Below are 14,822 nucleotides of genomic sequence, written 5' to 3' on the forward strand. Positions count from 1 at the left end.
TCATGGCCTCCAGGGTTCAGAAATCCAGCCCTTCAGGTGGCCAGAGAACCTAGAGCTTGCTCTTCAGTCCTGGCCCGATCCCAGTGCTTCTAGGGGTTCTTTTTCTCTTCTCTGCTAGCCTGGCCCTGTGTGGGTGTCATTCTCTAGCAGACACACACCACTTGGTGGCAGAGTCAACCAAGAGAGCCTAGCCTGCCACTTGCTCCTCTTCCTGGCCATCTCAGGGCAGAACCTTTCTAAGTACCTTCAAGACAGTGAAAACTGCCTGGGAGCACTGGCTTCCCCTGTCAGGAGTGGGGAATGAACTATAGTCCATGAGCTGTCTGGTGACAGAGGCAATCAGTGCCCCTCTTGGGAATTCTCAGTGTGAAGACTGTCCAGCTGCTGTGGTGACGCCCTGGTCAATGGGAATTTTCGTGCCAGCCATGGAAATATCAGTTCATGACCTAGAGTTCAGATGCCAGCTGCCCAGGGGGTAGAGAATTATGGGCGCAAACTGATAGTTCTAATTGGTCTATTTATATCCTCAGCTTCAGTTCTGTTTATCTTGAAGCAACTTTCTCACAATAAATCCTTTTGATGTTAAAACCTATATAATAAACATGCTGAGCTTGTTCGTAGTCACTGCTTCCCAACCAGGGTTGTTAGTGAACCACGGGGACCTAGCTTTTTCTCCATTTGTGTGTCTGTTTGTCTTTTCTCCATGCTTTCATCACCCCGTTTGGTTACCTGAACAAACAGCCCTGCAGGTTGTGGCATACCCCCCGCCCGCACCCCCCCCCAATGTGTAAGCCAATCACTGTGTCTCGAGTTTGGGTGCTCAGATTAGCATGGAGCACCCTTTCCACCTGCTGCTAAAAGTATCTCACCACATGAAAGAACGGGGTGCTAAAGGAGCAGAACAAAACTCTGTAACCAGAAAGCGGCACTGTGGTGCTCTAGACATGCCAACGATTGGTATTTTGCCTGTCCTGGTACCAACCTAGTACTAAACAGTATTCATGTATTCAAAGATTTTCGAGTGCTATGTGCTCACCACTGTCTAAACGTTGGGAAATCATCAGTGACCCATACGGACGGGTCCCTATTTGGAAAGCCTCACATTGAGTAATTTATTATAAAGTAGCTTCTGGGCATTTTAAAAAGAGAAACAAAAAGTTGTGCACTGGGGAGTTTTTGCGTGGTGTTGAAAGCATGAATGAGCGAGGCCTTCTGTAGCCCTGCCATTTAACCTGTTACATCCCAGGCATTCAATTCTGCAAGTACTGCAAAGAAATGACACAGGTGCATTAAAATAGGTTGGAAGTCATAATCTAGAGCTCATACATAATTATATTAATCAATATTGTATTGTTATATAATTTTATTACATTTTATATTCTACACTTGAGTTAGTGCAGGTTTCCCACATCTGGAATGATGAGACAAAACAGGTTAACCCTGCCCTGTTATTCTAATGTAAGCCCTTGCTTTTTGTTGTCTTCCTTTGGTTTCCCAAAAAAAAGTAATGGATTTTTGTTTTTGTTTTTGCTTTTTTGTAATTTTAAAATCCGTGGTTATCTCTGGATGTGACTAGATTTCTACATTACGTCTGAGTCCCTAAGTGTTAGAGATATCGATTCTTGATTTAAAAAATAATTAATTGTAGAAAACGAATGCTCAAGTTAACACTGCCCTATCTAAAATTTCTGTTCCCATGGATAGATAAGCCTGGCAGCATAGGACCCAGGTCCGGTAGGGCCCACCCTTGCAACATGAGGCTCCAGCAGGCTTGATGAAGCAGCCACATCGTCCTCACCTGGGATTCTGCATCACCCATCCCACCAACAGAGGACCGTGGAGTTCGCAGAAGGCAGGAGGGAAGGGGCGGCCTAAGGAATGTTGACTCAAGTCGACAAACAGATGGCCTGCCACTGTGTGCAGCTTTTTACAGTCATTGACGCAGTGCCCTGGGAGTGACTGTCTCTCTGCAGAGACCAAGGGCATCCAACACTTCTGAAGTCCAGGCCTCGTTCCAACCCCAGCCTTTCCATTGCTCTTCCTAGGGATCTGCTTGTCTCCCTTAAGCAGGACTTGCTGCTTCTCATCCTAGTTGTTTTTTGTTTGTTTGTTTGTTTGTTTGTTGTTGTTGTTGTTGTTTTGTTTTTTTAAATCTACGCTGTAGAGGAGCAAGCTCTGCCTCCTCGGATTCACCAATCCAGTCTTCCAGGGGTGAAGCCGCCCCCTCCTCTAGGCCTCCTCTCTGCCCACCTCCACTCTGACCTGGTTGGTTGCAATCTTGGTTTGTCCCCTCCCTGTCATCTAGTCCCATCCACACAGCCTGTCAATTGCTTGACTCTCAAAGTTCATTTCAAACAGGGATAACATTTTGAAATATAGATGGTCTCGTCCAAAAATAAGTCATTTGGCAAACAAACATTCCGGCGCTCTGAAGTGGGGACCTGGATACTCAACCCAACCAAAAGACAAGCCAATACGTGCTGTGATGGCAAGAGGGGAGCAAGGAGAGGAGAAGGAGCTGGCTGGGGTGAAGCTGAAGCCAGGCTTGGAAGAATAGTGCCCTTTTGTTTCCATGAAATAAAAACGCAGGTGCGTCTTTGCAGTCTGTCCTACAGCAGGTTGTCTCGAGATGCTGGGAAAGCATAAAGACTTGGCAAGTCCCGAAGACTCAGGTGTATCAGCACGGTGGTTTCAAGTGCAGACCACAGTGGTGAGATTTCAGAGATAGGGACAAGGGTGGTGTTGAGCTCAGTACTTGCTGCAGTCCGAGCTCAGAAGATGTTCACCCAAGCACTGTGAGCAAATGCAGCCGGTGGGTGTAGGGCTCACAGCAGGACAAGTGTGATGGGGAAGGCCACCTGGAGGGAGGATGGTCCTCTAAGGCACCCACCTGACTTGTTTTACCCTGGCTGTCAGAAGGCAAGATTTTTTTTGATGGGGGTGGGGCATGTACCAGGGATTGAACTCAGGGGCACTCAACCCTGAGCCACATTCCCAGCCCTATTTTGTATTTTTTTTTTTTTTTTTGAGACAGGGTCTCACTGAGTTGCCAAATGCCTTGCCAAGTTGCTGAGGCTGGCTTTGAACCCACGATCCTCCTGCCTCAGTCTCCCTAGCCGCTGGGATTACAGGCATGCGCCACCACGCCAGGCTATAAGGCAAGTTTTAAGAAGCCAAGAGGAAGGCATGCTGACCAACACCAGAAATATTGCCAAGTGGTCTCTCACCAGGGAAATGAGCCAGGTCTGTCCGGTGGGAGTTATTCCACAGTGTTCGAGGGACAAAGTGCCCTGTATGACTACCCAGAGCGCTTCAAAGTAGGAACTTCATCCTGTAAAGCAGAAGAATTTTTTTCTTCCTCTTCTGTGGTTTTACACAGCAAATGAGTGACAATCTCCACTTATAGACACAGTGAGACGTCAGGCATTGAGGAGGGAGTGTGGCCTGTGTTTCTGGTCCCCCCTCCTTCGGTCCTCTCATTTTACTCTTATCGCACTTTCCAGAAAGTTTGCTGACTGGGAGCGTCTTCTTGATGATTTCCCATGTGTCAGATAGATAGCTCCATAGAATTCAGCTTCTGAGAACCAGCCAGAAGCATGCAGTGACATTGCATAACCTGCCTCTGAAGCTGGAGATAGCCGTGGAGCTCAGCGCAGCTGGGTCACATACTGACATGAGGGGAACAAGCATCAGGGATGGAGGACCCAAGGTGAGCTGTGGGGTCTGTGTGCGGGGGGAGCAATGACGGCTCAGGATGCAACCGCTCTTAGTTCTGAGTGTCTGATGAAGGCAAAGGATGAATCCTAACCATGTGCAGGTTGGAGAAAGGAAAGCTGAGTGTGTGTGTAACTGTGGGGACACACGGGCTGTAAAGCTGCCTACAGGTTGGCTTCCCAGATGGGTGGAAACGACTTTTCAGTAGAAATCAGCTTACACGCTGGACAACAGTGCCTCCCCCCGTCCCTCTGTGTCCAAGGAACCTGTTTAACAAGATGCCAGCCTCTGCCTCAGAGCTTCCCAGTCTCTTCTTCTTCCTCTGGACCCTGGAAATGCTGTGTGGCTCACAGGTGTCCTGGCTCATCTCTTTGCTCATTTACCGAGAGCAGAACCCAGGCTCAGGGCACGCTGGAACCCACATTCTGTCTTCACGGTAGTTTGGGTCTTGCGGGAGCCACATGGAACGTTCACACAGATATCAAGTCTGTTGTGAACCAAAAAAGATTCCCTATGTAGGAAGTTAAAGTGGCTACCAGGAACAGACACTCAAACACAGGAAAGTGAAGCTTGGGTTGATGTGTGTGTGTGTGGTGTGTGTGTGTGTGTGTGTGTGTGTGTGTGTGTGTGTGTGTGTGTATCTTGCTACATCGTTTTAACATGTTAAATACAATAGGAAAATAATAAATGAAACAATTACTAAGTGGGGAATACTAAACCTGGTGTATATTCTTGCCATAATAATAATGTCAGTAGGGAAATTGGTGGCTGAGTAGCTTGTGATACCCTCTTAAATACATTGTGTGTAAATATCTAAGCTTCTGAAGAATTTTGTCTTCAACTATTGCCTTTGAAATTTTTCAAAGTATTGGGAAAAGGGGGGTGGGGTGCAATTCAGTAGACCCCTACGTTTCCTTCCCCAGATTCCTCAGTTCCCGGCACGCTGTCTTACATCTATTTGTATATATGTAGACATAGGCACAGACTTTGTTGTTGTCATAGTTAAACCATTTGAAAATATGTGGCAGATATAATGGCGCTTCATCTCGAAAGACCTGCCGTGTCTCCTCAGAGCAAGGTCATTCTGCAGAACCACACACCATCTTCCCACCTACGGACATGTCACCTCAATTGCTTAATGCCGTTTGGATATTCAGTCCACATTCACATTTTCCAAAACTATCCTTTTTTTTTTCTTTTTTTGGATCTTGTTGGTTTGTGTGTTCACTTGTTTTTTTCTACCCCACAATTTATCCTGGGATTACACTTTATATCTGGGTCTCAGTAGTCCTTAATCGAGAATTATCGCTACCTGTTTTTTCAAAACATCAACATTTTTTCCAAATAGCCTAGATTTTGATGACTTAGACTTTTTATTTATGTGCCACTTTTGCTACCTAAATAATATACAGGGCACTTTAAATATGTAAATAACACACATCTGTGCAGATAATAGAACAGATATTCCCAGCATGCCTGTGGAATCCGCTGCTCATATTATGCAGGTGAGAAGAGCTAGCCCTTTTCCCATCACCCATACACCAGGCCCTGCTGAGTCTCCACTTACATTTTCTTATGTCCTCACAGCCTTTCCATTAAGCAGAGATACTATTCTTATCCCCCTGTCACGGATAAGGAAACAGCTCAATTGCCTTGCCTGAGGACCTCTAGCTCCAGGGACACTGCCAGCATCCAGCGAGGCAGACTGCACCTCAGGTTCTGGTCCTGAGCCAGCTCCCTGCATTCTGACCCTTAGACTCAGGGTCAGCCAACTTTCCCTGCAAAAAAGCCAGATCACATTCCTTGCTTTTCGAGTCACATAAAATCTCTGTTGCGTAGTTTTCTTTATTTTTATAGTGCTTTTAAAACCATAAAATCCCCTTCAATAGATGAATGGATAAAAAAATGTGGCATTTATACACAATGGAGTATTACTCTGCATTAAAAAATGACAAAATCATAGAATTTGGAGGGAAATGGATGGCATTAGAGCAGATTATGCTAAGTGAAGCTAGCCAATCCTTAAAAAACAAATGCCAAATGACTGCTTTGATATAAGGGGAGTAACCAAGGACAGGGTACGGGCGAAGAGCTTGAGAAGAAGATTAACATTAAACAGGGATGAGAGGTGGGAGGGAAAGGGAGTGAGAAGGGAAATCGCATGGAAATGGAAGGTGATCCTCAGGGTTTTACAAAATTACATATAAGAGGAAATGAGGGGTAAGAGAAGAATAATACAAGTGGAAGAAATGATTTACAGTAGAGGGGGTAGAGAGAGAAAAGGGGAGGGGAGGGGAGGGGAGGGGAGGGGGGATAGTAGAGAATAGGATAGACAGCAGAATACATCAGTCACTAGAATGGCAATATGTAAATCAATGGAAGTGTAACTGATGTGATACAGCAATCGGTATACGGGGTAAAAATGGGAGTTCATAATTCACTTGAATCAAACTGTGAAATATGATATATTAAGAACTATGTAATGTTTTGAACGACCAACAATAAAATAAATAAATAAATAAATAAATAAATAAATAAATAAATAAATAAATAAAATCATTGTAAACCCAGGCGTCCACTGCCTAGACTTAGAGGCCAGGCCAGTTTGCCAACCCAAGTCATCTTGGTGGTGTAGGCGACTTTCCCAGTTACATTGCAATGAGCAATGACTTGGTCTTCGCTTCCTAGTACTGAGGCACCCCAGTTTCCTCAGATCCTTGGGTATCCCTATCAACACACGTGTGAGACAATACACTTTTTTCTCAGCCTTTTTTTTTAACACAGGTAGGAGAGGTGAACAACCATCCAGCTTCTTGCCTTTTATGACTAACAGTGAAAAATAAACATAATATTAGCAAATAGTACAGTTGCAGCCAAGAGAGATCCTTACGCACAGCAGAGTGGTAAATGTGACGTCCCACCATCGGCTTATCAGGTTCTAGTCAGCTGGCTGCATTTGCAAATTCACTCAAGAAACACTAGAAAGTTACTTCTAAAATAAAGGTGAGGCAGGAGGGTCACAAGTCTGAGGACAGCCTGCAAGATTTAGCAAGACCTGTGCTCGCTTCGGCAGCACATATACTAAAATTGGAACGATACAGAGAAGATTAGCATGGCCCCTGCGCAAGGATGACACGCAAATTCGTGAAGCGTTCCATATTTAAAAAAAAAAAAAAAAAAAGATTTAGCAAGACCTTGTCACAAAATAAAGTAAAGCTAAAAAAAAAAAAAAAAGGCTGAGGATGCAGGTCAGTGCAGAGCACTTGCACAGCATGTGCAAAGCCCTGGGTTCTATCCGTAGCGCCACCAAAAAAAAAAAAAAAAAAAGAAGAAGAAGAGCATAAGTGATTTTATCATACTTTTATACATGAGTCCTTGTTTTAAAATTTTTGGTGGTTTAAAACTGCCTCATTTATGAAAATGTAGTTTGCATGCACTTTGCTGATTGAGTCCTGCTTGTCCCAAACTCTGTGTGTGTGTGTGTGTGTGTGTGTGTGTGTGTGTGTGTTTGTGTGTGTGTTGTGCAGCTTGTGCCTGCTCACCATCAGAGGCAATTTGAAGTTAGCAACTTTGTACACAGTTCCTTTCCCCCCCAGAACGTGTTTTTTTTCCACTGGGGTAAATATCCAGGGCTTGAAGTAGGACAACCAAGTCAAATAGGCATTGACATAGGTTATCAGCGGCTTTCCGAGAATTTCTGAAATTCCATTCTGCTTTGAACCTCCTTTCCGCAGTGTTTTCCCCACAGTCCGTACTTTCTCTTTTGTAAAGACAGCTGTGTGCTCGCTGCCTTGAGGGCACTTTTCAAACGTGGGCTTTGTTCACATGAGTGAAGAACTAATGGTCCAACATTTATCTCTAAGAACCTTTAGATGTGCTTAACATTTTGGATTCTGCCTCAGTGAAAGAGCAGGTATCCTTTGATCCTTTTTTCATCTCAGCTCTGATTGAATGGTTTTAGACCCACTCCAGGAAGATCAAAGCAAATACTTAGAATTAAAAGAGAGAGAGAGAGAGAGAGAGAGAGAGAGAGAGAGAGAGAGAGAGACTTCAACAGCCTCCGGGTTGGGTCAGGCCCGGCAGGGACTTTGGCTTGCCCAGTGCTTCCAGCAAGAAAGCTTAGCAAGGCTTTGTTTGTGAGTGCAGAGCCCCCAACACTGGGTTCTGGGTGGTGATCAAGACATTTCAAACCCAGTCTGTCAAAGAGGGCCAGTGGGATCGTGCGCAGGCCCGGCCCACAGGCCCTGGAGACCCACTCCCACATTGGTTCCTTCCCCAGCTCCCCTGCTGAGCCCTGCCTGTCCTTACCAACCATGCTGATCACTGGGTCCTCTCCTCCGGCATAAGCCCACCCTAAGGTAGGAGGCCTCAGGACTTGCCTATTCAATCTAGCCTCTAGTGCCTACAGCAGGGCCTGCACACAGTAGGTGCTCAGAAGATGTCCCGTGGTGGAGTGTGAATGAACAGGAGGTCACAGGGCATGTAGTTGTAGCCCTTGTGACGCAGCCCCACCACGAGGACAGAATTGAGGAGAGGACCAGCACTTCCTAGTTGCTGCGTCTGGGAACAGAGGCCATCCCTGACTCTCAGCTCTCCAACCCCTCTCTGGACCCAGCTTGACACCACTCAGCCTTGACTCAAGAACTGACCTCCACCTTCTCCCACGGTCAGGCATTGCTTTACACTTTACACTTGCACCACTGGATTAAAGTCAAGGTCACAAGGACCCATGGCCTCCCTCCAGCCTTGCCAGAACTTTATCCTTCACCCATCTCACAAGGCAAAACAGCCCCATGCAATACCCAGCTTGAGAACAGCTCACCACCACCCACTGCTCAGCCGCTCACCAGCACGTAGTGGGGCTCTGGGGCTCTGGGTGACAAAGACAGGGCTGACTCTGCCTTGGAGTAAGCACAACAGATAGCCAGTAAATAGACACAATGATACCTGGGTGCAGGGTCACCTGCTATAAAGAGAACAAAACAGGGTGATCAGATAGAAGTGAAGGTCACAGAGGGCTACTGTGGAGATCTCAAATGACAGGAAGAGCTTTCCAGACCAAGGGAGCAGCAGGTGCAAAGGCCCTGAGGAAACAGATTCAGCAGAATATCCATAAAAAGGCAGAGGGCTGGAGCCGCAGAGACAAGGGGGAAGTGGTCGGAAATGAGATGGGGGGGTGAGCAGAATCCCACGGGGCCCAGCTTGCTGTGTCACAGCTTTGAAGTGCGTTCTAATTGAGAAGGAAGCCACTGGCCCACTTAAGGGAGGAGATGACACAGGGTGGCTCCTGTTTTTGAAGATCGCTCCGGCTGCCCGGCAACAGACTGTAGGTGGGCAAGGGCCGGAGGCAGGAGGTAAACTGAGAAGCTCAGCGGTGGGCAGTTTCATTTTTCCATTTTGGACAGAGCCATACCATTCCCAGTGGGCATGGAGAAGAATCCTTTGCTCTACCTTTTGTAAAAATCAAAATGTTCGTGTCTGAGACTCTCCCGGCCTGTGAGCAGAAGGAAGAGCAACAGCTTGTACTTAACTACTCACGTCGCGTACTATTTAGGGAGTCCATGCGTCTTCCACTCATTCAGTAAACACTGAGTGCCTACTGTGTGCCAGGCACTGTTCTGCCACCCAGGACAAAAGTATCTGGTCCCCTTTCTCAATGCTTAATGAACTGTTATAGTTAATTTTAAAAATGCAGTGCGTGATTAGTATTCACAGCACGGTCTTAATCACCTTCCTTCTCTGAACATTGTGTTTCCTACGGAACATGCTTTTAAAATTGGGGGGGTGGGGAACAGCTAAATAGAAAGTCACCACTGACCCCACAGCTTAAGTCCACCTGTGGCCAACTATTCAAGGAGAGCGGCCACGTGATGATGGAATGGGGAAGCGACCCTAGGGACACACACCGTGGTCATTTTGGAACTGCGATGACTAAGGGAGGAAATGACAAGGACCTGGAGGGGAAATAACTTAAAAAGGGGGGAAGGTGGAGGGTGGTGAAAAGATGCTGCTACGAGTGAGATTAGACTCCAACATAATTTGCAGAAAGGGGAACTCAATTTTTTAGGAACCATTTCCAAACATGTATTGCTCATGAACCATTTGCTCAGAGGAAGAGGAGTCCTGTACACACACCCACGAGAGGCAGAGTGACACCGAGAAGAATGCAGTGGCCTCCTGCCCCTGGGACAGCAGCACAGCTCTGGCATGCAAGGCTGCACCCTCGGAATCCCTGGAGTCACGCCTGTGGACAGGAAATGAGTGAAGGGTGAAGTTTTGCTCTTTTCCTTTGAAGTGTTGCTTCTCCTTAGGGTGGAGAGCAGCTTTTGTTTGTCCACATCCATTGCGGACAACCAGCAGTCTGTCCTTCAGGGGAACAAAAGTGAGGGAAGAGACTCATAGCAGTGCCTCTCCCTTGAAGATGTTTGCTGTCCAGTTAACAAGTAAAAAGGGCTTTGTGGAACGTTTGCTTTGGGTTCAGAACTTAAAACTCATCCCAGTTGAAAGGGGAATTAAAACCTGACTTAGTTACTAATGTACACTCCAGAGTGCTCACTAACTCAGAGGTGATTCAGTCAATGAGGAACAGCAGCGCCAGTAATGTGACCCTCTGACTTTCCTCTGTTGGGGTGGGTTGATCTGTGGCCCCTTATTGACAACAAAAGGAATGCATCCAGGGAGCCGTCCTGAATTCACACCAACAGAGTGAGAGATGAAGAGCTTCCCACCTTCCAATCATCTCTAAAACAACAGGCCACAGGAGGTTGCTAGACCTGCCACACTTGGGAATCAGACTCCAACCAAGTTTTCTCCTAATTGAAGTTGGCATAATTGCTCATGGCCATTCAGATAATAGAGCTCCTGCCTCCTTACCTGTTGTTTTGTTTTGTTTTGTTTTGTTTTTTGGTGGTGGTGGTGCTGGGGATTGAACCCACGGCTGTGGGCATGCCAGGCAAGCACTCTGCCAACTGAGCCACATCCCCAGCCCCCTGTCCTCTCTCTTTACTGTCAAAAAAAGAAATAGGAAAGGAAAAGAAATTCGAATGCAAAATCACCTCTGTGCTTTTCCTTGTAACCCCTTGATGGCTTTCATCATCTAAGAGGCAAGAGGAAGAGAAGCTGTGCAAACTGCAGGTTTTGCAGCAGGACAGGAACCTGGGCTCACCCTGTGAAGTCATCTCCCTATCAGATGAAGAACTTGAGGCTGAGAGAAGTTCTCAGTCTCTTGCTTTCCTCCCTCCATGAGCTGCTCGTGAGCTGAGGAAGAATCCTTGACACTTACTTTGATCCACATTCCCTTGAACCCTCAGTTCCCCAAACCAAATGTCTTAAGTCTTACAATTACTTGGGGATGCACCTGCAAGGAGTGGACTTGGAGGTGGCGGTGGAGAGGAAGGCTTTGAATAAACCCAGCAGGGTCTCTACAGAATGCAGTCCCTGTGATGTGGGCCCAGCTCAGGCCACACCCAAGAAAACCAACTCCCCCACGGCCTGGGAGACCTTTACTGTTACCTCATTTCAATCCTAAGCCAAGACCAAGGGAACCTGGTCACTGGTTCGCCCAGCATACCTTCTCAGCAGGTGCCTAATAAATAACTTCCGGGTGAGGGCAGTTCTGCAAGCGCGGTTTAGCCAGGTTCTCACGAGAAGGGGGATGTGTACTCGAGCCCAGGTCCTGGGCCAGACACCGACCTACTGTAAACCACAGCGCTCAGGCATCAGGGAAGAAAATGTTTCATTTCCACTGGTGGTTTTGGAATTTTTTTCTGACCAGGACCTCTTCCTCAAAGTCCCATTAGTAGGTAGTGGCTTCTCCACTTATGGAAGTCCCTGTGATATGTGGCTTTTGCATCTGAACTGGGAGGAAGAATTCAAGGCTGAATACATCAGAGTTCCCTGCTACTGTAGAGAAACAGTTGTTTGTTCACAGAAGGCGCCATTTCCCAGGCATTGGGAAAACAAGGACTCCTTCCTTTTCCGCCCTTTCCCTCCTCACATCCAGTGGATCAGGTTTATTTTCCCCTTTGTCCCTGTGTGGATGGATAAGCCAGCAACTACGGCTCTTTGCATCTAGTTGGATGGGAGAGAGCCCAGGAGAATGTCACAGGCTCACACTATGCACCTGGCCCCTCCGTGGCTGCTGTCAGCTCAGAGCAACTGGCAAGAACAGCTGCTAAGGGCACCACTCAGGCACATGCCTTGTAGGACCCAGAGCTCCTGCACTCTGCACACACCACTGCAGGGAGATTTCCTTCTCCAAGAGATCACTGCTGGAGTTTTCCAGGGTCTGGAGTAATCACCTCTGAAAAGCATTTCTTCAGAGGATCAAGATGAAGGAGAATGTGAGTACACAGTTGTCCCCCACATCCTTTTCCTGCAACCATTGATTGCTGGGGACTCTGAGTCACCTGCTTAAAGGGTCTTTAATTGGTTGGCATTAAAGATACTTTTCAAGTAACTCTCATTCTTTGGAAGCTGTTGAGTGTCAAGTTTTGAAGCAAAAAAAAAAAAAGAGAGAGAATCTGTATTTTGAATGTATATTTTGTTAATTTTTTTTAAAGCTTCAATGTTATTTTGTATCTAAAAGTAGCTGGGGAAAGAGTTTCAATATCACATTTCCGTTAAAGGTCTGTAGATCATTTTCAGCACATTTTGGAACTATTCGTTCAAGCCCTTTCTGCTTTATCAAAAGCAGAACTGAGACCCTGTGTCCCTAGCCTGTTTGGCAAATCAATATCGCTCACAGGGGAAGGCAGAGCTTTTCCTCGGCACTCTCCTTTGACGACTTGGCTACATCTTTTGTTACAACAGCTCCCTCATGTTGCAGGATGCTGCAAGAAGTTATTTAGCTGTCACCTCATTTTAAAAATTCCAAATATTTTGATAATGAGATGCCGATGCTGGAGCGAAGCTGTCGGGACAGCATAGCTCTGTGACCTCGTTCTCTCACCACATTAGACGACTTGCAGGGAAATCACTGAACATGGTTGCAAATTCTGGGGGCAAGTTCTGGTTATGAAATAAACCATTTGGTTATTTTAAGTGACTCTCGGTTCCCCATAGCTCATGGAATTTTTCTTTTAAGTGGAAATGTTGATATGGAAAGCCACTGAAGTTCACCATGGAAGATAAAAGTTAAGAAGCAGCTCTGCTCTTGGACAGTAACAAAGGAAGTGATTAAAGAGGAGAAAATGAGGAAGAAGGGACAAAGGGAAGACAGGAATCAGATGGAAAAGATGAGGGAGGGGAAAGGAGAAAAAAATAAATGACAGGTGGGGCGAGAGAAGACAGGGGGCTTTGGATAATGTTCCCCTTCCAAAAGTAGGTCTCCAGGAGGGGGAAGGTAGGCAAATGCTATCGTCAGTGGAGTCCCCAAGGTCACATGCATATAGCACAGAGCAATGCACATGCTAACTGGCCTTGGTAACATGTTTTGCTGTGGGAACCCCTCTCGCCCTCCCAGATCTTTGTGCAGGAGACCCAAATTGCTCTATAGCTGGCTGGAGAGGGCACAGGAGGGCCAGGGAGGCGAGGTCCGTAAGCATCTGCCATTGCTTAGGGACTCATCCAATGTCTAGAAAGAGCAACCTAGAAAGTTCTCCCAGACAAAATTTGTTTCTGAAGGTCTTCATGCCCCTTCAGGTAGACCCCATCTAATTTAGCAGGGAGTCATTTGCTGCCTTCTCTGTGTCCCCTGTCTCTGTCTCCAATTCCCCAGTTGCTGGGGAGAGGCAAACACTCAAAATCCACTGGTTCTCAAGAACCATTCAAACACTTCCAACATCTTCCAAGCCATGCGTGGTGCAGGTCCGCAGACGGACACGCTGTGCGTTGTGTGATCCACTAGTCCCCCAGCAGTTGAGGAAGGGTTCCCCATATGGGAGACATTTTCCTCTGCAAAAATCAAACTACTTTTGGCCAAGACCAACAGGGAGCCAAGGTTTTTCTCTGTCACCTGCGGGAGCAGGAAGCTGAGAAGGTAACAAGAAGCAGCTGCTTCAGTTCCAGTGCAGGAGTCATGCTCTCCCAACAGAGGAGATTCCTTCTGAAAAACTCAATCTTTACATTCAAATAGCAGAACATCTAGACATGACTCAAAAAATTCAAGCTATGGCAAATGAACACGGACCAAAAGCATCATCCTCTAATCCCAAAATCTCTAGCTCTCCAGACTGCTGTTGCCCTGTGCAGAGGGAACCCCAGGACTTCTGTAACCTTCCATAATGTCACTGTACTTGCAAGGGGTACAAAGAGGGACATGGCACACGCATAGTCTCTCATCTCACTCTTTCTCAAAAGTTTACTCCTATACTTTGGAGGTCATTCTATCCCAGCCTGTCACCTCTATCTAGCTCTTCCTAGCAGCTCTATCACGTTCCATTATACAAATGTACCATTTTGTCAGCTTCCCATCCTCCGGTGAGGAGATACTTTTTGTCTTTCATTCATCCAGTATCCATTGAGGTGCGCATGCCATCCGTGAGGTTTGCAGACTTGAAGGGCAGATTCCAGAGTCAAAACTGCCTGTGTTGCTATCTTGACTCTGACCCTCCTTACTTTAGATGACTTATTTACCCTTTCTGTGCTACAGCTTTCTCATCTATTTAGTGAGATGTTAGGTAATACTACCTGCTTCACGGGGTTGAAGATATTGAGTGAAATGATCAGTGCTAGTTACTTATCACAGTGCCTAGCACATGGTTGGAAGCTGGGAGCGAACCTCATTGGTGAGGTCTTCACTACACAATAGACAAGAAAATGAACACAGCTCCTGAGGAACCGGTGGAACAGACACAAATGTGTATCTATAACAGTAAGGAGAATTTCCCCCCTTTTTGGTTAAGTATAGGAAAGTAACATTGGCTGGCACACACAGTTGTAAGAACTTTGTGTGGCTGTGGGAGGTTTGCAAGTGGGGACCTGGCCGGTTCATCTTGGCATGTTTCACCTCTCTACACCCCTAGCCCCCACCCCCGTCTCTCCTGAGGTCATTTCACAGAAATCACACCAAGACAGTGTCACACAGGTATCCAGCTTTTCCCCCAGACTCGTCCTTCCTCCTGTCTTTCTTCTCTTTTTGGAGAAGTAGATGGGAAAAAAAGGTGGGA

At 46.6% G+C, this 14,822-nt stretch overlaps 1 protein-coding gene across 1 annotated transcript in view; it reads left to right on the plus strand.

Moving 5' to 3' along the window:
* Positions 1-3,454: 3,454 nt before the first annotated feature.
* CASS4 (Cas scaffold protein family member 4) overlaps positions 3,455-14,822 on the plus strand; it is a 34,313-nt gene continuing 22,945 nt past the window's right edge. The window contains exon 1 of the mRNA XM_081290241.1: positions 3,455-3,709. Coding sequence (XP_081146367.1) covers positions 3,674-3,709 — 36 coding nt within the window. The 5' untranslated portion in view covers positions 3,455-3,673. The remainder of the gene's footprint in view (positions 3,710-14,822) is intronic.

This window comes from Spermophilus citellus (genome assembly GCF_964194105.1).
Source record: "Spermophilus citellus genome assembly, chromosome: 4".
NCBI lineage: Eukaryota > Metazoa > Chordata > Mammalia > Rodentia > Sciuridae > Spermophilus > Spermophilus citellus.